At 43.0% G+C, this 26,916-nt stretch overlaps 1 protein-coding gene across 3 annotated transcripts in view; it reads right to left on the reverse strand.

The window, feature by feature from the left end:
- Nucleotides 1-26,916, reverse strand: part of AKT3 (AKT serine/threonine kinase 3) — a 340,649-nt gene that overhangs the window by 127,572 nt on the left and 186,161 nt on the right. For all 3 annotated transcript variants that reach the window (XM_060243709.1, XM_060243690.1, XM_060243700.1), the window contains 2 exons: nt 12,915-13,026; nt 9,766-9,910 (listed from right to left, as the gene is read on the reverse strand). In XM_060243709.1, the coding sequence (XP_060099692.1) occupies nt 9,766-9,910; nt 12,915-13,026 (257 nt within the window). The remainder of the gene's footprint in view (nt 1-9,765; nt 9,911-12,914; nt 13,027-26,916) is intronic.

Consider the following 26,916-nt stretch of genomic DNA (forward strand, 5'->3'; position numbering starts at 1 on the left):
AGCCCTGCTGAATAAAAACCAACATGGCTTCTGCAAAGGTAAATCCTGTCTCACTAACCTTTTAGAGTTCTTTGAAAGTGTCAATAAATGTGTGGACAGGAGTGAGCCGGTAGACATTGTTTATTTGGATTTCCAGAAGACTTTTGACCAAGTCCCTCACCAACGACTCCTGAGCAAACTTCCAAGTCATGGGATAAGCGGGCAAGTCTTATGGGTTGGAAATTGGCTAAAAAACAGGAAGCAGAGAGTAAGAATAAATGGTCAGTTCTCACAATGGAGAGATGTGAGCAGTGGGATCTCCCAGGGGTCTGTATTGGGACCAGTGCTTTTCAACTGGTTCATAAATGACCTGGAGTGATCAGTAGTTAGATGGCCAAGTTTGCAGAGGACACCAAATTATTTAGAGCGGCTAAGACAAAAATAGATTGTGAAGAACTCCCAAAAGATATCTTCAAAGTGGAAGAATGGGCATAAAAATGGCAAATGAGACTCAGTGTGAGCAAACGTAAAATGATGCATATTGGGATGAATAATTTCAACTTCACATATACACTGGTGTGATCTCAGCTGGTAACAATTGACAAAGAAAGGGACCTTAAGGTGGTAGTGAATAACTGGATGGAAATGTCAACCCAGGGTGTGGCTGCAGTGAAAAAATTCCATGCTGGCTAGAACAGAGAATAAAACTGCTGCTATCATACTGCCCTTATACAAATTAGTGATGAGACTGCATTTGGAATATTGTATACACACAGGGGTGGCCAATGGTAGCTCTCCAGATGTTTTTGCCTACAACTCCCATCAGCCCCAGCCAGCATGGCCAATGGCTGGGGCTGATGGGAGTTGTAGGCAAAAAACATCTGGAGAGCTACCGCTGGCCACCCCTGGATACAGTTTTGGTCAATACACTTAAAAAAGGATATAGAGCTTGAAAAGGTGCAGAAAAGAGCCAGGAGGCTACAGCAGCTCCCTTAGGGCTGTTTAGCATAGAAAAAAGGTAAGGAGAGACATGGTAGAGGTTTATAAGATTATGAATGGCAGCAAAAGAATGGACAGTACTAAAACACAGGGTCATCCACTGAAGCTGAAGGGTGGGAGATTCAGGATAGACAGAAGGAAGTATTTCTTCACACAACCTATAGTTAATTTGTGGAACTTGCTGTCACAAGACGTTGTCATGGCCAGGAACTTGGAGAGGTTTCAAAGGGGAGTGGATAAATTCATGGAAGACTGGGCAATAAATGGCAACTAACTGTGATGAATATCTACCAGATGTAACATGCTTCTTTAAATCAGTTGCTAGGGAGCACAGGCAGGATGATGCTGTTGTAGTATTCCTGCTTGTGGGCTTCCTAGAGGTAGCCAGTTGGTCACTGTGTGAACAGAACTAGACAGGCCTTCAGTCTGATCCAGTATGGCTCTTCTTATATTCTTATGGTACTCCACTCCCATATTTTAATAGGCTTTAACTGTCTCTTGCTAATTACTGGAGAAATAGGCTAAAGCGCAAAAATTGTTTCCTTCCAACTTCATTCAACCTGGAAGACGGCCACATTGTGGCTAGATTATTATAACAGGTGCTACAATTGTCTGTTCTTTAAAAAAAGCCTCAGAAACTCCAGCTGATAAGGACCACCACAGCAGGAATGCCTCTCCCAATACACACCAATTCAGCATGATGAAGTCAAGAAGGCTACCACAGGGGCCGGGGGGGGGAAGGTGTTGATCTACCTGAGCCAAAAATATACTCCCCCCCAAAAAAATTTATTGGTATTTTAGGGTATATTTTGGCTTTATACCGCCCCCCCAAATCCCAAAAATATTTGGGAATTACTGGATAGTTGAGAAAACAGAGAGGCAGTAGCAGATTGCTCCCATCTCTCAGCTGTTTGTTGGATTTCTACTGCAGTCTCTTTAAAGTTTAAAGGAACTACAGAAGACAGCCCAAGGATCAGCTGTGCCAAGGAGGGGAACAGACTGTTACCCCCAGCTCAACTTGAGGCTGGATTCTCCTGCAGCCCAGTTTAAACTGGGCTAGAGAAGAAGCCATCCCAGCCAGGATCTATGTGCCACATGGCACAATCTCCTCACAGCAGATCCTGGAGCTGGCTTCTCCTGCAACCCCATTTAAACTGTGCTGCAGGAGAAGTCAAGCCAGCCCAATGATTGGGCTGCCTCTCCCACCCACCCACTCCCACTATTTTTCTTCTCAGGTTTATTGGATCTGGGGGAAAAAGCAGTATTTCCAAAATATACTGGAGTCAAACACTATACCAGTACTGGGATCCAGAATTTTCAGAAATCTCGATTTTTTTTCTGGTCTAGTAGACCTGAACCAAAAAACATTGGATTTTAAAAATGTGCACTCTTAAATACCACATGCTTTGGAACTGTTCAGAAGGGCATTTTTATAAAGCAAATCAGGATATAGCTAACATCTGTGGGATTTAAAGCAGTCTCCATGGTATATATTATGCTATGTACTCCAATTGTTCTCCAATTTTGCAATTCAGCTTTTTTATATTGTTGATTGTATTCTCCTGCAGTTTTCTGTAGTCTTTAATTCCTAATGTATTTCACATATTTTACTGTTTTAGTGCACTACACTCCAATTTCGTTGTATGTATTATACTTTTATCTTACTGACCCTCAGGTCACCACAGTCCCTTGCCTAAGGAAGCAAGCCCAAAGACTGAAACTAGGAGAATTCTCCTCTTTTACTACCCTACCAACCTCTAACTGGAACCTAATGCCTTGCAGATGGCTGTCTCACCCTGAGGCTTGCAAACAGAAGGTGGGAAATCCTGCAGAACTTAGGCCAACTAAAACTTAAGCCCTGGCACTACAACAGGGGATATTGTTTGGCTTCAAATACATATATTTAAAAGCATATAGTTACTAAAATATAAGAGCAACACAGCATATCATTGCTAATGCTGAAGTTCTCACTATTATCACACGCACAAAAAATCACTGTGAGTATATTTTTAACTGTGCAACCCTATGCAATTATACCTCTTCTGAATCCACTGACCTGCATTTTCAGGTCTATATGTTTGGATCCTGGTAGCAAGTCTTAGAAGATACGTTTATATTCATTGCTTTCAAGTAGAATGCATTTCTGAGAAAACTTGATTACCTTAAACATATGAAGCTGCCTTATACTGAATCAGACCCTTGGTCTATCATAGTCAGTATTGTCTACTCAGACTGGCAGTGGCTCTCCAGGGTCTCAAGCTGAGGTTTTTCACACCTATTTGCCTGGACCCTTTTTTGGAGATGCCAGGGACTGAACCTGGGACCTTCTGCTTACCAAGCAGATGCTCTACCACTGAGCCACCGTCCGCTCCCTGTTGTGATCCTGGAAAATGGGGGAGGGAGGCTCTGATGCTACATAAAGTTTGTGTGCATTTGGGGTTGCAAATCATCCTTAGTGACAGTACTCCAAGTTGAAGGTGGTTTCTTTGGTCAGATTCTTCCTTGGTTGAACTGTCAAAATGATTCCAGTGGCTGGAGAGCTCCTATTCTCCATCTGAGAAAGGAATTTCGATTATTCCTTGAGGCTAAATAGCAAGCTTGCCCCCAGCTCAGTATCTTATTGGCTTATTGCCAAGTAACATTTCTTTACCTGCTGCTTTTTCTATATCCAGTAGATGATGCTAGCATATCACAAGCTGTTATTGTTTAGACAAGTATTGCTCAGATTCATACTAAAAATATCACAACTATATTATTGCTCCCACCTCCCTAGTTGAGTCCGTCTTTTTAAAGTTACTATACATAGTCTGGATGCTCAGTGGAAATATTTTTGTACAATTCTGTGGCATATTTTGTCTGAAAGTAGGAATATGTGGTTAATGTGGAAAAAACCTGATAACAAGGGTAGTTTCTGGCACATTGTTAAGGAGAGGTGGTGGGGCTGAAGCCCCTTAGTGTGCCCCCCCCCCAGCTGCCAGGCAGCAATGGCAGGCTTTCCATGTTGTGGAATCAGAAGTTTAGTCTTCCTCTACTTCTAGTGGACTGTTCATGAGCAGTAGGATAACAAGGAGGATGGCTGTACTTACCTCAGCTGAAGCAGCTCATCATGTTTTTTCTATATGTCAGTCTCCCTCCTGGATGCGTGCTTAGCAATGTGATATCTAAGTGGGTTATCATATCTACCACTCCAAATATCCCGACAGGGAGGGAGGAGGGGGGGAGGAGGGGGACAGTATGTCAAGAATCTTGTCATAAATTGTATTATGCATCTTTCTGTTGCTCATCCCTGCCGCTTTGCCTCCCTGCACTAGGCCTCGCTTATCTATGAAACTTATTGTTCAAGTTTTTCCCATCGGTCAGAGTGCGGTCTCAAGGCCGGTCGCTGAATTAGAATGTGATTAGAAAGCACCTGCGTTCCCAGCACTATGGGGTGGGGGACCCACCAAAAGTTCCCACTTAATGTCCCTGCTTTTACTTGAAAGTATAACGCTTGTGTCAACCTATATAAGGGGGCTGGATTTTGCCTCCAAGTTGTCCATGGAATAAAGCTGCCTATAAGAATAGACTGTGTGATTTCTTGAGCTTCTGGGGGACTTGACACCTGCTCCTCAAATGGAAGCTGCATCATTAATACCATTCATTTAAAAAGCTAAATAATATAGTTATGTCAATAGGACTCTCTTTGTCAATAAGACACCATTTTTAGTGGCTGATGAAATAATGCCTTCCTTTTATCTTTTCCCTCTTCATTCATTTGTGGTACAATTATTTCAGATATGATGGTAAGTCACCTGCAATACTAATAGTTCCTGTCAGACCTGTACTTGGTTCAGGTCTGGCTCCTAGTTACAGGCCTTATCACAGCTTGTCAGCAAACAACAAAACATGCTTCATAAGCAACAGAATCAGAACATGAAATTAATAACTTTATGCTCATATAACAAAATTCAATTAATGATGACACACAATTTTTATTTAAATTAATTGCAATATCTATTTATTTTATAGATTTACACCTTGGAAAACAAACTCATATTTCTTTCTATTTCATTTCATAGTCTTTCTATTTCTATTTCTCCTTATAAAAAGAGTCCCATCTGGTGCAAAAATCATTGGCACTGGGCATAGAAATATGCGACAAAACTCGTGTAACATTAACAATATACAATATAGCTATGATGGAAAAAAACAGCTATATTAGAAAAAAGAATACTGTTTTATGTGTCTATAACTATAGCTTCTGCATAACCACACTATATGGTACAATGCTAAACACAGAAGCCTTTAATATATTTTCAATATATTGTTAATAAATAATGTTAACACTGAAAGTTTGCTTTTCCCATTAAAATGACAAAAATGTAAAAAGTCATGGGACTACAGATAATATATTTATTTAATATTAACATGTACCCAAAGAGCACTGATTATTATCTTCATTACTAATGATATCAGTTGGATATTAAAATTCTCTCACATTTTTATTTACAAATAACAAAACATATATTTGAAAACATTAACTGCCCCAGAAATAACGCCCATTGAACAAAATGGGACTTGCTTTTGAGTAAATGAGTTCAGGATTGTTCCCTTATGCTACCAAGACAGAAAAGTTACCCGTCATTATTAGTCCTCAGAAAAGTCTATCCTACACTTTGGCATCTGCAGTTACTATTGCTTGAGAAGCTAGCTGCTACAATACAGCATCTGTAGCAATCCAAACTCATATCAGCACTAAATACCGGTATTCCACTCAATACAGAATTCAATATATGAATCCTCCTCCTCCCTTCAGTCTCCTTGATCACATGTATACTGTTGAATTCCATCACGAAAATATATCATACTCTCAGTTAAGGATCTACAAAGTTACTGTAAAGCACCTGATACATGGAGTGCTGTCTATGGGAACAACCCTGTTATTCTGTCCCCTATATAAGCAGCTGAGCACCAAATAATTGTCGGTGTGTGTGGAGTCCTCCTTTACACAGCATGACAGGAGCAACAAGCCAGCAGGTGGATCTATCTGACAGGTCAGGTCAGAGTAATCTTGTCAGCAAGCCGGTTCTGGCTGGACAATGACGAAGGGAAAGTACCTGCTGGAGTCAGCAAGAATATGGACTGCCTTGATTGGCTGATGTACATATATAAGGACTGCATTGCCTGTGTATAGTTCTCTCACTCGAGAGGTGGATGCTGGCGGAGCACTTTGTCACTCAGATCTATGTTTGTCACTGCACTAGTAGCTTTGTATATATTCTGTAAATACACTGTTTTACTACTAGGTGCTGGCGTGTGGCTCACCTTCTTACCAGAGCTCACTATTGTACATATCTCTGTTCCTCACTCTGCACACGCACGCACCGATAGGGTTATGGGCCCAGCGTGGTTCTGCTGCGTAGAGGAGTGTTGAGAGCTGTCCGGACATTGTGGAGGAGCCGGAGGAGAGAGACGCCGTGGAGGACAAAGACGAAGATTTCCAGCTATCTCTGTCTGAGAGCGAGGGGGAGGACGGCAGCCAGCTGTCTGGAGGAGTCGGTGAGATGGCTCAGCAACAGCTTGCCGTGGCCGTGGAGAAACTCACGTCTGCCAACTACGCAGTATGGAGCCTGAGGATGGAGCACATCCTGAAGCGTGAGGGTCAGTGGTTATACGTGAGTAACCCCCCTGCTGCATTATCTCCAGCCGAGACTGTGTTGGCTGAAAAAGCACTTGCTAATATAGTGCTGGCTGTTGGAGATGACCAACTTATCTATGTGCGTGGCAAGGACTCTGCAAAGTCTGCGTGGGATGCACTCAGTGGTGTGTACGTTAGAACTACTGCAGGCTCCCTAATGGCCTTGACGCACAAGATGTTCCGCACGCTGATGCCGGCTGGAGGGTGTGTGAGGCAGCACATCAAAAACTTAACAGACTGTTTTGTTGAACTTGAGACCCGGGGTAAGATTATTGCTGATGATGACAGGGTGTACATACTGTTATCATCACTACCGCCGGAGTTCTCGCCGCTCATTACCTCGTTGGAGAGGGTGGACGTGGCTGCACTAACCATGGAGTATGTGTGTGCGCATCTTTATGATTTCCAGGAGCGAGTTGCAGCTATAATCCATCCAGGAGTGTCAGCTGGTGAGCGTGTGTCTGCAGGAGCGTCTGGGAAAGTGTCCAGGCAGGAGCCGGTTTGTGCTGCTGGCAGGCAGCCAAAGCCTGAGTTGGAGCCAAGAGTGTTGGCAGTGAGGCGTTGCTACAGATGTGGATCTGCATCGCACCTCTTGCGTGCCTGTGCCGAGGCAGGGAGGCGACGTCGTCAGGGGCAGCGGAGACAGATGACCACAAGCAGCCGTGAGGAGGAAGCCCAGCTGGTCACGTCATCAGCAGCCAGTGCCGGGTCGCAGTGGATTTTAGACTCCGGCGCTACAAGTCATCTCTGTTATGAGAAAAGCCTGCTGAAAGATATTGAAAGCTCAAATCTCTCCCACGTGGGATTAGTCGACGGGTCGTCTGCTGCTGTGGAATGTGTTGGGAGTGTTAATTTTCCTTTGTTAAAGTGCACGTTCCAAAATGTATTGTGTGTTCCCACTCTAAGATCAAACTTACTTGGTGTCAGTACTTTGACTGATGATGGCTTTGAAGTACTGTTTAAAAAGAAATGTTGTAAGATTCTTGGAGGTGGGGGGAAGTTGCTGGCTACTGGCATCAGGGCTGAGAATGTGTATGTAATTAGAAGTGAGTCTATCCATGCAGCTCAGGTCACCAACGTGCCAGTGCATGACAGGTGCATTCATCTAATTCATCGCAGGCTGGGGCACTGTGGGTTTCATGCCCTAAAGAAAACCCTGCAAATGATGCCAGATGTGAAAGTCAAACCATGTAAATGCTTTTTAGACTGCCAAGTCTGTAAAAAGACAAAAAGCAAGGCTTGTCCTGTGGCAAAGCAAAGCAATAGGGAGACTAAACAGGCTCTAGAACTACTTCATCTAGATGTCCTGGGCCCTTTTCCCAGGAGCCATTCGGGGAAACGGTTCTGTTTAGTGGTAACCGACGATCACTCAAGGTTCTCATGGGTGTTTGCAATGGAGCATAAGTTGGATGTGTATAAATGTTTCACACAGTGGGCATAAGCTGTGGAAAGGCAGCTAGACTTAAAGATAAAAGCCGTTCAGTCAGACTGTGGAGGAGAGTTTACCTCCAATAACTTCAAACATTGGCTAGAGAGCAGAGGGATTGCTCAGAGACTAGCAAACCCTGCAACCCCACAGGAGAATGGGCTAGCCGAGAGGCATGGTGCCATTCTCCAGGGATACATGTATGCAATGTTGGAGGATGCTGGTCTACCATTTGTGTATTGGGCAGAGGCCATGAATTCTGCAGTCTATACATATGATAGAGTTTGGACTAGGGCTACGTGTGATATACCTTACAGAAGGTTGTATGGAGAGCGGCCTAACATAAAGTTCCTGAAGGTATTTGGTACCCAGGCATGGGTTAATATTCCCTTAAAGAACAGAAGAAAGGGAGGTGACCGGGTGGTTTGCCTGACTTTCCTGGGCTACGAGCCAGGAACTAAAGCTTATCGGTTTTGTGATAAGAGGGCAAAAATCACCTACAGCCATTCTGCTAATTTTAATGAACAGCGCAGCTGGCTAAAACTGCACGGCTCTGAGAGTGCAACTGTTTTGCTGCCGTGTGCAGATAACAGTTCTGGGGCAGAGCAAAAGGAGATAAAACAAGAGCCAAGATCTCCAGGTCAGGAGGTGGTATCGTCAGAACCTCCAGGTCAGGAGGTGGTACCGTCAGGACCTCCAGCTCAGGAGGTGGTATTGCCAAAATCCCCAGCCCAGGAGGTGGCAATGAGTGAGCCTAGAGGGAGTGAACCCAGTGTAAGTGAGTACAAGTGAGGGGCCATGGGTGTCCTCCAGAGCTACGAAAGGCATTCCTCCTGTGAGCTATAGGTGTCCAGAAATAACGCTGGTGACTGTGCCTGAGCCTGAAGGGTTTAAAGAGATGTTAAAGAAGAAAGCAGCAGCATGGCAGGCTTGGTGCGCAGAGCATGAGGCACGACAAAGGGAGTCTGAGACAAAGCATCAGAACTCAGTGTCAGACCAGGACTATGATGAAAATGAATACCTGGATTGAAGGGGAAAAATGACAAAGTGCAAAAAGTATGATGATAATACTGCTGACTGGTGAACAATGTAGATGCATGTGAATGAACATTGCAAACAATGTAAAAGTTGTAAGTGTTGTAAAATGCCTGAATATGCTGTGTACGTCGGACTAGGAGGTGTGTCGGTGTGTGTGGAGTCCTCCTTTACACAGCATGACAGGAGCAACAAGCCAGCAGGTGGATCTATCTGACAGGTCAGGTCAGAGTAACCTTGTCAGCAAGCCGGTTCTGGCTGGACAATGACGAAGGGAAAGTACCTGCTGGAGTCAGCAAGAATATGGACTGCCTTGATTGGCTGATGTACATATATAAGGACTGCATTGCCTGTGTATAGTTCTCTCACTCGAGAGGTGGATGCTGGCGGAGCACTTTGTCGCTCAGATCTATGTTTGTCACTGCACTAGTAGCTTTGTATATATTCTGTAAATACACTGTTTTACTACTAGGTGCTGGCGTGTGGCTCACCTTCTTACTGGAGCTCACTATTGTACATATCTCTGTTCCTCACTCTGCACACGCACGCACCGATAATAATGACTTCTATAGTTTAAAAAAATTACATTTTATAATTTTAAAATTCATTTTGAACATTCTGGAATACAAGAAGTTATACTGTGGCATACCTTTCTTTTATGGTGAGTTGTAGATGCATCCATCTCCTCTTCTCCTATATTATCAATCTGTGATGTTGGACTACAATTCATTCTTTCCTCTTCCTGCCTTTGAAGCCTGCCTGCTACTGCTTGTATGGCTTCTGTCCATTCTTCCCTATCCAAAACAAGTTATGTTTATTAACAAATAACTCTCAAAATATATAGGCCAATAAAGAGGGATTATCCAGACAACTGTGCATGAAGGGAAATTCCAGTGCGAGCTATAAAAGATAAACATATGTAAGCACACATATGCAAGCACATATGTAAGCATACATAAGCACAACCATCAAGACTCTCTGGATGAGCAGTGACTAAAAACATTAATTGATAAATACAAATTTCATAGCAATGTAAATGCCTCCTTTAGCTTGAGGCTCTCATTTGCTAGACATCAGTGAATAGACTGCACATACAAATTTCAAGTACTAGTATCTTGCACGATATCAAAAGGTTCATACAGTACTTTAATGGGTTGGATATGGGTATCCAATCAGGTGCCCCAAATAGACTGGCCACTGGCCACTGCACAAGTCCAACTCCGAAGTGACTGGACTTGTGCCCACTGCACAAGCCCAGTCACTTCGGAGCCTCCCCTTTTTCTGAGGTCATGTACCAGCTGACCACCTGTCATCTGCCCCTACACCTCCTACCCCCTAAGGGTTCAAGGTAGTCCTTATAACCTCTGACCCAACTCTCCACATGTGTGCATCTGACAGTACCACATACCCCACTGTTAGATACGCCCCCGATACTTGATTGTTGAGGGTTCATCCCCCATCTCCTTTTTTGTCGCCATTGGAACCTTCCTCGAAGACTACAATAGGTAATTATTACCCTGTTTGTCAATCCTTGTGTTTACCCTTGTCTATTTCTATCTTATTTTTATTAGGATTGTACGTGCGTTGTGTGACTTTATACTCTTGTATGTTTGTCTTTATTACATAATAAACCTTTTTATATTATATTGTCTTGTTATTGGGTAACTTCCAAAGCAGACACCTTCTGTATACATAGGTTTTTGATCTCGCTAAAAGGCAGATTGCCCTCCACTCTAAATTCCCCAAAATCCTATTTTTAGGGCAATTTGCTTAACAAGGGAGGTGACATTTTTAAATGTCTTCCCTTCACTCCCTGAGCTGCACTGCTGTGGTACATCTCAGGGAGTTAATGGGGAGGCATTTAAGAGACCTACACGCCTTCCCTTCATTCCCTGAGGTGTGCCACTGCATGTAAGTCTCTTCACTCCCTGAGTTGCACCACCACCACGGCATGCATCAGTATGTGAAGGGAAGGCATTTAAAGAGGCCTACAAACTGAATGAACCGCTGCAAAAAAGGCAATTTGTGGGCAGTTTGTGAACAACACAATTGTCCGAACAGCAGTTTGAAATCCAACAAACTGCCCTAGTTTGTAATGAACTTTGGTTCATTGGTTCATATGTCAGTTAGTGCCCATTCTTAGTTACTACTCATGTTCTGTTAAGACATGGGTTCCCAAACTTTTCTAGCTAATGGGCACCTTTGGAATTTTGATGCAGCATGACAGGCACAGCTACAAAATGACTGCCATAAAACAAATGCCACATGAAACAGAGCCAGCCACAAAACAGCTACCACAGCTAACTTGAGTCGCAAAGTAAACATTCCTGGGCTGGAATGGCAGCTGCTGCTGTTTTTTGGGATTTTTTTAAGCTGTAGAGCCACTCTAAAGCTTTGTTGAGCAAATCCCCACCTGGCCCACCAATTTCTAAAAGCACCTGGTGAGCACCAGGAAAAGTGTCTTTGGGCACCATGGCACCCATGGGCACCACACTGGGGTCTGGTGAATTAAGATATCAAGTGACTACTTGAGATACCTGCTGCATTCTCTTAATTCAGTCCAATTCTGGATGTGGGAGTTTCCCATTACCTACCCCTCCCCAGATATCCACCTTACACAAATGCAGATCTATGCCTGTGGGAAGCTACATGATTAACAACTTGTATAAAGGACTGACTACATCAGCCGGAAACATTCAAAACTTTATTCTGAAATTGACACAGCCCTGTACAAGCAATGTCTATGTAGTAACACATTTAATCAAAATACATGTCTTGATGAAAGTAAATCTAATTTATTTCAATGGAATTTACTTCAATTAATACATTGAGGATCAAAGTGTAAAAATATTTACCTTATACTTAAATTTCTGAATGCAGTGGTTCAGATACCATTTGTACAGATACCATTTGTGAAGGAGGAGATTGGATTTATATCCTGCCTTTCACTTGGAGTGGTTTATAATTTCCTTCCCTCCTCTCCCCAAAACAGACACCATGTGAGGTAGGTGGGGTTGAGAGAGCTCTCAGAAACTGCTCTTGAGAGAACAGCTCTAAGAGAACTGTAGCTTGCCCAGGGTCATCCAGCAGCTGCATGTGGAGGAGTGGGGAATCAAACCCAGTTCTCCAGATTAAAGTCCACCACTTTTAACCACTACACCAGGCTGGCTCTACTCAAGTACTCAATACTCACCTGGTTTTAACAGAACTTCAAAGATAATGACAAAATTGACACCACCAAACTTTCCCATATCATGAATTACATTAAATCACAAAATTATGTTAGACACATTCTACACCTTCTTATGTAGAAAGCATCAATAATTATCAAAACATAAATCCCTGCCTTCATAAGTAACTTTAATTATGTCTTGAACAAGCTACAAGATTCAAATATCCAGAGACAGAACTGAAATAGTATTAGATATGAGATGCTAGTAATAAATTAGGAATACCCAGAGCTTTTTTTGTAGCAGAAACTCCTTTGCATATTAGACCACACACCCCTGATGTAGCCAATCCTCCAAGAGTTTACATAAATCCTGTAAGAAGAGCCCTGTAAGCTCTTGGAGGATTGGCTATATCAGGGTTGTGCTAATATACAAAGGAGTTCCTGCTACAAAAAAAGCCCTGGGAATACCTTTTGCAACCTGTCCATGTTTTCAAAGAAATGCACATAAAATCTGAAAAAAAACATATTTTAAAAGAATTAGGACTCTTGAATAACAAGATGTAGGGAATTTTTTATTCACAGAACTTAACCTACAGAACAAGTATCCTCATGGCTTTATTTCTCACCGTTCTTCTGGTGTATCTACATGAAAAGTCCTTTCTATCACAGTGGTCCACTGAAGACATCGGATAATAAATGTATTTGGTTTTGGTCTCTCTGTTTTCATTAGCTGGCATTCTAGAAAAATAAAGATTTTTTAACATTTATTTTATTTAGTTAGTTCCGTTATATTCCACCCTCCCCACCAAAGACGGCACAGGGCGGTTTACATACTCATGTGTATGTATGGGTATAAACATATAATAGGACATATGCTGCATATATTTATATATAATAGGACACATACTGCATTTATAATACAAATACAGGAATAGACTTATTTTGGTTAAATTATCAATACTTTACATATCATGTTTGCAACTGCAAATATATATATGTGTGTACATACACATATGTACACGCATGCATATACATACTTAAAACACCTACATATAATTTAAACTCTCTCCCTTTGCATATTTATTTTTAAAATCATTTTATTACATTTTAAAAGGTGAGAACTTTTAAATGTAATAATCACATTGCCCTCAAGACATGTGCACACGTTTGCACAATCATATACATACTATATGACAGATGCCTATACTTCCTACCCACATATTCTCTCAATCTATCTCCCACAACAGTAAATGCTTTCTTTAGATAGCAGTGACAGAATGGAAACAAATGTTTTTATCTCTAGTGGGAGCCATGCTCCTCCATCAGAAGACACCCCCCCCCCCCGCAAATGTCTCTGGTGGGATGTAGCACAGCAATGTGTCTGGCTATAAACAGGAGAAGCCACATGAGAATTACAAAGAGTCCTATGCAAAGAAGAAAAGGGAATAGCATGACTTATGTGTTTGAGACTGAGCTTCACTACTGCTGTAATTACTGCAGTTTTGATATCTGTAATTTCTAATTTACTAAAAACTCCACCAAATAAACATTATATAACTGCATGAAAGGAAAAAACCATACAGTTCACTCAAATATTCCTTTTCTCCAATGAAAGCTCTATGATGCACAGGTTTTGAGCAGTCAATAGTTATAGATCATTTATTACCCAACAGACAAAAGGAGTAAAAAAAGTTTTACAACTGGTAGTTTGGTAGGGAGGGGTCCTACTCAGCAAGTAGAGATGTAACCATCTCACAGGGATATGAATCCGAGCAGGCTGACAGACATGGTGAAATGTAGTATCCTCTGAGGTTAATATGCAACAGACACTCCATGAGAATGACCAAGCTGTGTGACGTGTGTCTCATTTCCAAACCCTAACAGGTACCCTATTTCCAGGGATGCAACCCAATGCAGCACTATGCACTGACAGTTACGCAGAGGCTGGAATCCAGTTGCCCTTACTTAGGAGTCTGCACCTGCTTCCCCCATACTCCTCACCTGGGGACTGTCACATCAATAACAGCTCCCACACCATGGCTGGCAGTGCATGCATATGAGGGCAACCCAAGTCAGGCCTATCCAGCACCATGCCCCGTGTCATGTAATGGGGCATGCTCCCAAGGAAGGGTACCTGGAAAAGCTGATAGTTGATGGGGGTGCAGGAATGCTTGTAGCCCTATACTTTGGTAAAATGCACCTTGCTGCAGGTAGATTGGGGTATCTGGCAGCTGCCCCAGTGTGGATTAGTTGGCCAAACAACACTGGGAACCATTGCCTTGCAGAATGAGAGCCCTATACAGCAACAACAGCAGCCAATGGGACAGACACAGAACACTTCCTCATGGGCTTAGTAAGTGTCATTTGGATGGCTACAGCATACACCTCAAGGGGCTTCCCAGGTAAATGAAGCCTCTCATAGGGCTGGAAATGTGGACCCTGATGAGGCCTCACAGGCATGGCTGTGACCATCGCTACACAGTTTAGCAGCTGTGGAGGTGGTTATTCAACAGGGAGACCCAGGAACATGACCCGTTTAGTACTGCCACTTTGCTCAGAAACTCCTTCCAGTCCAATTCTTGGAGCATCCTGCCTCAGGCAACCTTTCAACCAGCTAATCCACCTTGCTCATACACATGTTGTACTGGGGACAGATCAGTCTGTCTCCCCATGTTCCCTGGGGCAGCTCAGAAATCACAGCTGTCATACTGGCATAATATACCCAGTGTCCTAGAATAGATAACCATCAACACTGAATCTCATTCAAGAAAGCACTCCTATTTTTATCCAGATTGAAACCAATCCTATAATTATGGAATAATTCTGTTTTATGGCAACTGGGAAGAGGGGGAGGGGGGGAGTCCAAGATCATTGCATGACAGAATGAACCCTTGGCCCAAGGGAGCACAGAAAAACAAAACCTGTTGGGATGAGTTAATCCGCCACATGGAAATGAGCAGGGAGAGGTGGTCCTTAAATAGTCCAAGAACATCCTTTGTCTTCATTCTTTCTTAGTTCCAGAGGATGGTTTAGTGTCCATCATGAGGTATAGCCTTGACTCCAAGAAAAACAGGACCCAATGAAAAAGACTCCAATGGAAACTGAAACTTTGCAACTTATAGAAGTACCAGCTGTAAGAGTTTTAATCTCTCTTTCATGGTTGCCTTTGAGCAGGATTTACATACGAATTACCTTGCCTCTTAAATCTCAGTTCATTTTATCCCCTTTTCAACACTGAATAAACACTTTCATTTTAACTAAAGTAGGTGGCTAGAGGGTTTTTTCCTGTGCTCTGCACATGCTCATAGTCAGCTCAGCAAAGCTACTCTCAAGACAAAGCAAGGATTAATATTTGCCTGTTGTTTTTCCTCTGTTGTAACTTTACAACTAGCAGCTAGCCAAAATAATCAGGTCTGCATGAAATTTAAATATAAACAATGTATTGTATATAATTTTATAAAATAATAAAAATAGTAATGTAATAATAAAAATAGTAATGTAAATATTTAAGGAACATATTATATACTCTCTGAAGTTGTATAACTGCCCTATCCAATTTTAGAACAACAGACTTTATTAACACATTCCTAATTTTTTTTAAAAAAAACATTGGGAAGCAGCTAAATAATAATTGGGGGGGGGAAGCATTTAAATCAATCTGGTGGCGCTGTTGCCCAATAGGGCTTCTGACTGGCTGTGTGGATTTTTTTTTTTAAAAAAAAATAGTGTTACAGTGGCAGCTGCAACCACAGTTTTATTCTCTCTCACTGCCCTTTCCCAATTATCCCTTTCCTCCCTTGGACTTGGGTATGTGAGAAAGAGTGAGTGAGAGAACAATTTCCTTTCTTTTCTTTCCCCCACTTTAAACACAGATTCTGCTTGAAATATTAAAGATTTACCATCAGAGTTATACATAACCTTATTAGTTCATATTTTGTGGCTGGCATTTTGCAGTTGTGCTAGCACCCTGTGTCAGAATACCAAAAGTGCCAGGGTATCAAAGGTGCCAAAAGGCTCTAAAGCAGAGGTGTCAAAAGTGCAGCCCATGGGCTTCAGTCAGGCCCACCAGCAACTGGCCATCATCTGCTTCCTTCTCCCTCTCCTACATCCTTCCATTGCCATTTTGTTATTTTTCCCTTGTGATGCAGCCGAGCAAAGCAGCCTCTCACTCTTTCCCTCTTCCCCCCCTCTTCCCCAAGGGAGGGGGAGAGAGGGGTAGCTTCAGTCAATGAAGGAGTTTGGCTCCGTAGCTCTGCTGTGCAATTGAGAGAGCCTGGCACAGCTAGAGCTCTCTCAATCAAAGCTAAAGCTATGCCAAGCTCTTTCAATCGCACTGCAGAGCTACAGAGCCAAGCTCCTCCACTGGCTAAGGCTCCTCCTCCCTCCCCCTTCCTAAGAGAAGAGGGAGGGGGAAGGGAATGACTGGGAGGCTCCTTAGCTCAGCTGCACAGCACAGGAGAAATACAAAAAGCACCTTTAAATAAAATTTTATGCAAGGTAAGAGTGTTTTGCCTTGCTACTCACTCTCTCTTTCTGGGTGGGAGGAAGTGTTTGGTTAAGCTGGTTTTGCCAGGGTGCAACTGGGTTCCCTCCCCCTGATCCAGTCTTCCTCAGCAGAAAAGCAATGTAGACTATTTATTTTGCAATGTATTCATGCCCTTCTAGTCCAGTCTTTCTTTCTGTTCTTAAACTGCCTCATAGGAGCTGAAGTTATTTCTCTGGGGAACACTATAGTTTTGTAGATAAACACATAGCCCTCAGTCTTTGTCATGGTGCCTTCTCATGTTCATGACCAGCACACAAAACAACTCGTTTACAAAAGCTCACAATGCCAATCCATTTTATGTTTCCCCATGGGTTCTATGGCACTGAGCACTGAGCATGAGATTTCTGCAATGAATGTCACTAAATCAAAAGTAGGTTTGCAACCTTCAGAGAAGCACTGAACACCTGAACAGCATACTCAAGATTGCTACAGCACAGACATTGTCTCTAGATTTTGATGCAATAATTCAGAGCAAGAGATGTCAATATAAATAGGGAGTTGCCCCAAAAGACCAGCACAACGACATTTAACTTTAAAAGGAGTAAATTCTCTGAGATGAGGAGGCATGTGAAGAGGAAATTGAAAGGAAAGGTAAATACAGTCAAAACCCTTGGGGAAGCTTGGAGGCTGTCTAAAATTACAATCCTAGAAGCTCAGATAAAATATATACCACAAATTAGGAAAGGCACAAACAGGTATAAGAAAAGGCCTGCATGGTTAACAAACAAAGTAATGGAAGCTGTAAAAGGTAAGAAGGATTCCTTTAAGCAGTGGAAAGCTAGTCCAAGTGAGATTAATAAGAGGAAACTCAGGCTGTGGAAAATCAAATGCAAGACTTTGATCAGGCAGGCAAAAAGGGACTATGAGGAGCATATTGCAAAAAACATAAAGACCAACAATAAAAATTTCTTCAAATATATTACGAAACCAGACAGGGAGGCAGTGGGGCCCTTGGATGACCAAGGGGTAAAAAGATTACTGAAGGAGGATAGGGAAATGGCTGAGAAGCTGAACGCATTTTTTGCCTCCGTCTTCACTGTGGAAAATGAGAAGTGTTTGCCCACTCCAGAACCACTAATTTTGGAAGGGGTGTTGAAAGACCTGAGTCAGATTGAGGTGACAAGAAAGGAGGTCCTACAACTGATTGACGAATTAAAAACTAATAAGTCACCAGGTTGGGATGGCATACATCCAAGAGTTCTGAAAGAACCCAAAATTGAACTTGTGGATCTTCTGAAAAAATATGTAATCTTTCACTGAAATCTGCTTCCGTTTCTGAGGACTGGAAGGTAGCAAATGTCACCCCCATCTTTAAAAAGGGTTCCAGAGGAGATCCGGGAAACTACCGCAGAGTGGGTGGAACATTTTCAGAGGATATATGCCTCTGAAGAGCCCTCTTTCTCCACCTTACGAGCAAAGTTGTTAACCGAGGACCTTCCGCCCTGGGATCCAGTCACCTGTGAGGAGGTGAACTCCCTTTTAGGGAGAGTGAAAAGTGGGAAAGCCCCTGGGGGGGATTACATTAGATCTGATCTACTCAAAGAGAATCGGGATTGGTGGGCTCCAACGCTGGCTTCCCTCTTTTCATATATTGATGAGACAGCTAACATGCCAGCCGATTGGGGTTGGGCGATCATTGTGCCCATTTATAAAAGAGGGGGTCATGACCTCCCCTCGAACTATAGGCCCATCAGTTTGCTAAGTGCTATTAGCAAACTGTACGCCTTACATCTGAGGGATAAACTTACAGCCTGGATGGATTCTCAAGGCATTATTGCCAATGTTCAGGCTGCCTTCTGTCCTTGAAGATCCCATCCTGATCAGACCTTGGTGCTGCAATTTATGGTTGATAAATACCTGGCCACAAAGGGCTCTAGACTCTTTGCAGCCTTTGTCAACTTTAAGGCTGCCTTTGACTTGATACCCAGATCCAGGTTATGGGATAAGCTTGCAGCCTCGTCTATTGACAGACGGCTGTTGTTACTAATGGTTAGCCTTTACAGTAACTCGGGCTTCAGGATAAGATGCTCATCTCAGGGCCATTTAACCCAACAAATTTTGGTGGACAAGGGTGTCAGACAGGGTTGTGTGCTCACCCATTTGCTTTTCAATTTGTATATAAATTCACTTTTAACTTCCTTTGATGATTTGGCTTTACATCCCCACAAGCTCGCCGATCGGCATATTCCAGTTTTAGCGTATGCTGACGACGTGCTTATACTATCCAGGACGCAGATTGGTATGCCAAGGGCCCTTCGTCATCTAGTCCAGACTAGTTTGCAGGAAAAGTTGGAAATTAATCTAGATAAAACCAAGGTTCTAGTTTTCGCTAAACGTTTTAAGGCTCATTGCTGGTTTCTTAATGGCAAACCCATCGAGCAGGTAAAAATTATAAAATACCTGGGGGTGATTTTTCATTATCAGGGAAAGCGTTAAGCACATAAGAACTATGTTGCACAATCTGCGCAAAGAACAGCTGATGCCATCTACCATTTTTATATCTCTAAAGGGGCCAAATTCTTGCCTGCAGCACTAAGGTTGCATACTGCAAAGACCAGGGTTCAGTTGCTCTATGGCGCTGAAATTGCCCCTTATTTAACCACCAAGCTGTTGGAGATAGTACAAACTAAAATCCTGCGCAAGTTTCTGTTTGTTCCTAGCTGTGTGCCAAACACTGCCATTAGATTAGAAGCTGGCGTCCTAAGCATCGAAATGTCTATGTGGTTAAACACCTTTTGTTATTTTTGAAGGTTCATTCAAAGTCAGATGGTCTTCCCCATTTGATTCTTTTAGACCCTTTTGTGGGAACCTGGGAGAAAAGATGTCTAGACCATTTTAGACTCTGTGATCTCTCCCCTGAGTCCTTAGCAATGATGGAGCTGAGGGATGCGAAAGAGTGTAAATCTTGGTTATGGGTTTTAACAATATATGTAACAGCAGGAATTAGGAACTTTATGTAAGAGGTGATGGGTTTGTTTCTGTTTTTATGTTTTGTTTCTGTTTTGTTTGTATTTTTAAGCTGGTCGGATGACCGTGAATAAAGTACTACTACTGAGTCAGATTGAGGTGACAAGAAAGGAGGTCCTACAACTGATTGACGAATTAAAAACTAATAAGTCACCAGGTCTGGATGGCATACATCCAAGAGTTCTGAAAGAACTCAAAGTTGAACTTGTGGATCTTCTGACAAAAATATGTAATCTTTCATTGAAATCTGCTTCCGTTCCTGAGGACTGGAAGGTAGCAAATGTCACCCCCATCTTTAAAAAGGGTTCCAGAGGAGATCCAGGAAACTACAGGCCAGTCAGTCTGACTTCAATACCGGGAAAGTTGGTAGAAACCATTATCAAGGACAGAATGAGTAGGCACACTGATGAACACAAGTTATTGAAGAAGGCTCAGCATGGGTTCTGTAAGGGAAGATTTTGCCTCACTAACCTGTTACAGTTGTTTGAGGGGGTGAAGAAACATGTGGGCAAAGGAGACCCAATAGATTTTGTTTACCTTGACTTCCAGAAAGCTTTTGATAAAGTTCCTCATCAAAGGCTCCTTAGTAAGCATGAGAGTCATGGAGTAAAAGGAGAAGTCCTCTTGTGGATCAAAAACTGGCTAATTAATAGGAAGCAGAGAGTGAGTATAAATGGGCAGTCTTTGCAGTGGGGGACGGTAAGCAGTGGGGTGCCGCAGGGCTCAGTACTGGGTCCCATGCTCTTTAACTTGTTCATAAATGATTTGGAGTTGGGAGTAAGCAATGAAGTGGCCAAGTTTGCAGATGACACTAAATTGTTCAGGGTGGTGAGAACCAGAGAAGATTGTGAGGAACTCCAAAGGGATCTGTCGAGGCTGGGTGAGTGGGCGTCAATGTGGCAAATGAGGTTCAATGTGGCCAAGTGCAAAGTAGTGCACATTGGGGCCAAAAATCCCAGCTACAAATACAAGTTGATGGGGTGTGAACTGGCAGAGACTGACCAAGAGAGAGATCTTGGGGTCATGGTAGATAACTCACTGAAAATGTCAAGACAGTGTGAGACTGCAATAAAAAAGGTCAACGCCATGCTGGGAATTATTAGGAAGGGAATTGAAAACAAATCAGCCAGTATCATAATGCTCCTGTATAAATCGATGGTGCGGTCTCATTTGGAATACTGTGTACAATTTTGGTCACGCATCTCAAAAAAGATATTATAGCATTGGAAAAAGTCCAGAAAAGGGCAACTAGAATGATTAAAGGTTTGGAACACTTTCCTTATGAAGAAACGTTAAAACGCTTGGGGCTCTTTAGCATGGAGAAACGTCAACTGCAGGGTGACAGGATAGAAGTTTACAAGATTATGCATGGGATGGAGAAAGTAGAGAAAGAAGTACTTTTCTCCCTTTCTCACAATACAAGAACTCGTGGGCATTCAATGAAATTACTGAGCAGTCAGGTTAAAACAGGTAAAAGGAAGTACTTCACCCAAAGGGTGATTAACATGTGGAATTCGATGCCACAGGAGGTGATGGCGGCTACAAGCATAGCCAGCTTCAAGAGGGGATTGGATAAAAATATGGAGCAGAGGTCCATCAGTGGCTATTAGCTACAGTATATTACTGGAACTGTCTGGGGCAGTGATGTTCTGTATACTTGGTGCTGTGGGGGGGGGCAAAGTGGAAGGGTTTCTAGACCCACTTGTGAACCTCATGATGGCACTTGGGGTTTGTTTTTTGAGGTTTTTGGCCACTGTGTGACACAGGGTGTTGGACTGGATGGGCCATTGGCCTGATCCAGCATGGCTTCTCTGATGTTCTTATCAGAGACTGTTAAACAAAATACTGCAAATGTACTAATGTTTCAAGCATGTTTTAAGTTTTAAAAATCTTTCGTTGTGTTTGTCTGTGTCCTTTATAAAGTTTACTAGTAATAAGGCCCATTGTGAAGAAACATACAACGGACTCTAGAAAGAGGCTCAGGGTGAGTGCCCCCCCCCCACCCTTGATGTGTTTCGATGGGCAGTGCGTTCTCTCCTAGCGTGGCTTGTTTGTTTATGGATTATCTAGAGAATAAGTTTTTTTGTAATACTGCAGTGAATCCTTTTTCATCTTCTAGTCTATGGTTCTATAGTACATTGATGATGTGCTAGTTATTGTAACACACCAGGACATTATTACACCTTTGGTAGAGTGGATGAATTCTAAACATCCCTCTATCACTTTTAGCTACAAGGCAGATTCTCAAATGGTGGCATTTTTAGATATCTTGGTCTTTAAGAAAAAAAAGATTGTAAACTAGCAGTACAGCCTTATAGAAAAGCCACTGATAAGAACTTACCACTTAGTTTTACATCATGCCTTCCTGCCCATTTAAAAAAAAGCTTACCTTACTCACACAACTTGTAAGGGCTAAACACAATTCTACTAAAACTTCTCATTTTGAAAATGAAAAATTATGGATTTGTGGACGCTTTAGAGTACGAGGTTATCCTGAGTCCACCCTACAGACTGCACGTGAGCGTGTTAGGAAGGTCTCCAGAACCTCGATGATGGGTAGTGGCTCTATTTTACACAGGGGGCCTACCCAGCAGGAACGACTGTCCTGTGCATTCCAGTTTTCACTCTTTCATATTCTATTCAAAAAATTCTAAAAAAGTATTGGTTTCTTGTTAGAGACATTCCAGGCTGTAGTGCATTATCTAAAATAGGTTACAGAAGAACAAAAAATATAGCTGATGTTATTATTAGATCTGATTTTGTTAGAACGGAACCATGGACATCTCAAAGTGGAGGACACCATAAATGCGGAACTTGTTCTGCGTGTGCCCTCTCTCTGGACGTCAGGGGATTTGTTCACCCCCATAACAGGCTACAAGGTTTCTCTTAAAGACACGACATGTTCAACTCAAATGTGTATATATGGTATTCTTTGCCCATGTCCTAAGCTGTACTTAGGGTGCACGACACCTGTCATGTCCTTGGACATAAATCTTGTATTAAAAACTTGGTAATGGATGCTCTGCATTTTTGAATTTTCCATCATGATGCTGACTCTTTTAAGATTTTTTGTTTTGGAAAAATTTCCCATCTGGGTACATGGCAAGATTGATGCAAACAAATGGTTATTGAGACAGGAAATGTGATGGATCTTCAAATTAAAGACCTTTGTACCTAACGGACTTAATAATGATTGGGATCTGTTGTGTTTTCTTTAAGTATTTTTTTAGGTAGACATACAGTAACAGGGTATCTGTGACTTTAGAGAACCGCATTTATGTAGAACCTGGATGTATTTCTCACCATGCAATCTGTTTAGTACTTCCATTGTTACTAAGAACTCTGAAGCTATGCTCTTCTCAAGAATGTATGATGGTATTACGAAGGTTTGTTATATTGTATTTGTATTTATTGATGTTAAAATCTCTTTTTGTATTTTTGTATACTGATTTTTATGTCTTTTTGCGGAGCTTATAGAAGCTTGCTTGTGAAATAGGGAATCTAGTACAGCCCTGTTGCGTTTCATGTGCCTTGCTGCACAGGACTATTTCATCCAAATATTTGTGAAGACATCGAGGGGCATTGGACTCCTTAAAAGAATAACCTACCTATACCACAACCTGGAATACATGATTGGATTCATTTGGCGTTGATTCGTCTTTTGAGACTCTTGGGGCGGATATGGTTGTTGCTTGTCTGTAGTGACCGACTTCACTTTATACTTTTGTTTTGTTTCTATTTATAAAGCACTAATATAATTTGTAACTATTTTTGAGGCTGGTTTTTCGTAGAGGTTACCTTTTTGCTGCCTCATCTGAAGATTGGCAGCAGAGGTTCTCCAGGAGTTAATGGCTGGTTTTGAGGATGGTGTGTTTTACATTGTACCTATCTGGGGTCCCACCCTCCTCAAGCCCCACTCTCTCCAGGCTCCACCTCTTCAAACTCCGGGAAATTCTCAACCTGGACTTGGCAATCCTATCTCCTTCCCTTTATCTGCCCCTCTGACTTCAGCTTTCCAGTGCATCCCCCCACCCTGAAGCCTCTACTTAGGAAAAGGACAGTCTTTCTCCACAGTGGCGGGGGAAAAAAGCTTATATCAATCTCCTCCCCCCCCCTTTGATCTGCACCACAACCCTGCAAGGTAGGTGAGGCTGGAAGTCTGTGTCTGGTCTGAAATCACCCAGTCAGCTTCCACAGCAAGAACCTGGGTCTGGCAAACCCTGCTTTGAAGTCCTAACTCCTATGCCCTCCTCAAACTCCACCACAGAATCTCCAAGGATCTCCCACCAACCTGGAACTGGCAGCCCTAGTCAGGACTGGCCCCAATGAGTTCTCCCTAAGAGGCCTTTAGCAATACCTTTCAGAACAACTCTCTCTGATAATGTTGACGTCAATCTGTCTCTGTCTCTCCCTCAATATTCTCTCTCTATATATCTGGTCTACTGTGATAGGACACCATTTCCCCCCCTCCCCCCATCACTGGGTATTTCCTTCCAAGAGGAGGATAGGGAGGAGTCCTCAGCCAACTGAGAGAGTCCTCAGCCAACTGAGAGAAAGCCTTCCCTCCTGCTCCGTCCCTCAGCCAATTGTGGGAAAGCTTTCTCATGGCTCTTTCCCTCCTCCTCTGTCCCTCAGTCAGTGAGAGGAAGGCTTTCTTTCTCTCCTCTGCAAACCAGTGTGACAGACAGCTTAGCCAATGGGACAGTAGGGAGGGCCATAAACTGCTAGAACCAAGGTTGGTTGCCTTGGATTGACAGAAGCAGCTTGGCTGACTAGCTACAGCCACTCAGGTGCAAGAGAGGAGCAGAGTCAACCAATGAGTTCTCCCTAAAAGGCCAAAATAGGACTTGAAAGGGCCTCCCCCACTGGCTTCTACTGAGAGAATCGAGCTTGGTTGCTTTTTACTGAGAGATGCAAAATTAGTTGCCTAGCAGTAGCCACTGCCTCACAGTTTCCCCAAAAGGCCAATCCTCATCTGCCCTGGGGCCACCAGTGGGTGGAGGAGAGCAGACTCAGCCAATGCAACGCAAGAATGGTTAATTTATTTGTCGGGCCATAAATCAATGCACCCCAGTTTCAACCAACGAGGGAGCTTGGATTTGCCAAGACAAAAGGGGAATTATATATAAAAGATACCTTTCACTTCCTGGCATTACATTTTTTGGCACACACGGCCCAACCCAACAAGGTCTCATTTATATCAGATCCTACCCTCAAAACAAATGAGTTTGACACACCTGCTCTAAAGGCTCAAAAAGGTTGGGAACCTATGGATTAAATATTCCCAATGCAGCTATTGATTTTACAGCAATGGAAAACAACCACAGTACTCAGTGGAGAGTCTTTTGGGAATTAAATGTAAACTGCTTAGGGTTTTAACAAAATCTAAGTGTAATAAATAAGCTGTGTGGTTTATCGAAAAAACTGATAACCCTGTGAAGGTACAAAGTATGTAACACAAGAACGCAAATACAATGACCTGCTGCACTTTTTCAGAGTCTGAAAGGCTACATCACAGTGCAACTTAATTAAAAAGGACAAGTCAATATATTTGAATTTTTCATTTAGAAATGTATCTTCTCATTGTGTTGCTGCAGGGGTGTGGAACTCATTTGTTATGAGGGCTGAATCTGACAAAAATGAGACCTTATTGGGCCAAGCCATGTGTGTCATAAAATGTAATGCCAGGTAGCAAAGCTATAAACTTGATAAAGGACACAAACACAACAAAGATTTTTTGAAAAGTTAAAACATGCTTAAAATATTAGCACTCATTGGTCTTAAAGGTGCTTTCTGTATCTCTCCCATGGAATCCAGGGAACTGACAAAAACACCTCTGGCTCTTTTCTTCCTTCCCCAGGGGACCAGGCGTGGGAGGAGCCTCAGCCAATAGAAGGAAGAGAGGCTTCACTCAGTAGCTCTGCTGTGAGATTGAGAGAGCCAGGCAAAGCAAGCTATCCCTCACCCCCAAGGTGGGTTCAAGTAATAATAATATTATAATAATAATAATAATAATAATAATAATAATAAATTTTATTTGTACCCCGCCCTCCCCCGCCGAAGCAGGCTCAGGTTGTAACCAGCTCAAGATTGACTCAGCCTTCCATCCTTCCGAGGTCAGTAAAATGAGTACCCAGTTTGCTGGGGGGGAAGTGTAGATGATTGGGAAAGGCAATGGCAAACCACCCCATAAAAATCTGCTGTGAAAATGTTGTGATGCAACATTACTCCAGAGTCGAAAATGACTGGTGCTTGCACAGGGGGCTACCTTTACCTTTTAGGAGGCCTGTGGGTAAGGATATGGGGAGGTATAATGCTGGCTGTGGTACCATATCACTTCCATCATTTCTATAGTTTCTGATGATGCCTAAAGATACCCCATGTCCCTTCTGGGGTTTTTTTTAACCCATGTAACATGGCACCACATGTAATGCTGTGGGTTTTTAAAAAAATTCTCCTGCCACCACTTGGGAGTGGTAGAGGGCAATAGGAGTTTGGTGGATCTCTTGCCTCTACTGGGTGAATGGGACCCCTAGCTGCCAGCCAATCACTGTCACTTCAACAGCACGACCCCTTCCCGTGCAACCCTGAAGTGATGTCATCATGTCAGGGCAAAACTCAAGGACTTTTACTTTGCATTGGGAATGATGTCATGGTGTTAGAATGCCAGCTGGGGGGGGAGGGGTGGGCTCCCTCTTGGGTATCCTCCTCCCCCAGGGAAAGTATATGCACAATTACATAGCCTCTCCTTTCCCGGTGTAGTGAACGCCGCGTGGTCACTGTCCGGCTATGCCTGGCAGATGGTCCCTGCAATGGCCTCTCCTGCATTACTGCATCTATGGCAACACCTTCCCGCTGCCCCCCCCCCCCGTTTCTCACAGAGTTTGCCACGTCATGGTGCGATCGAATGTCTGGCGGTATAACCGGATGGGCAGGCTGGGCTCACCAACCTCGCCAGCCAAGAGAAGGAAAACTCTAACATCAAACCCGAGCAGATAGAGCTCGTTAATGTAACACCTACCACCTGGAGGACTCGCTGCCGGCGTCCCGGCTTACTGGGCCATGGCAGATGACCCCAAGGTGAAAGGGTGGAGCCAGTACCGCGCACACTGTGC

This window comes from Heteronotia binoei, chromosome 1, assembly GCF_032191835.1.
Source record: "Heteronotia binoei isolate CCM8104 ecotype False Entrance Well chromosome 1, APGP_CSIRO_Hbin_v1, whole genome shotgun sequence".
Classification (NCBI taxonomy): Eukaryota; Metazoa; Chordata; class Lepidosauria; order Squamata; family Gekkonidae; genus Heteronotia; species Heteronotia binoei.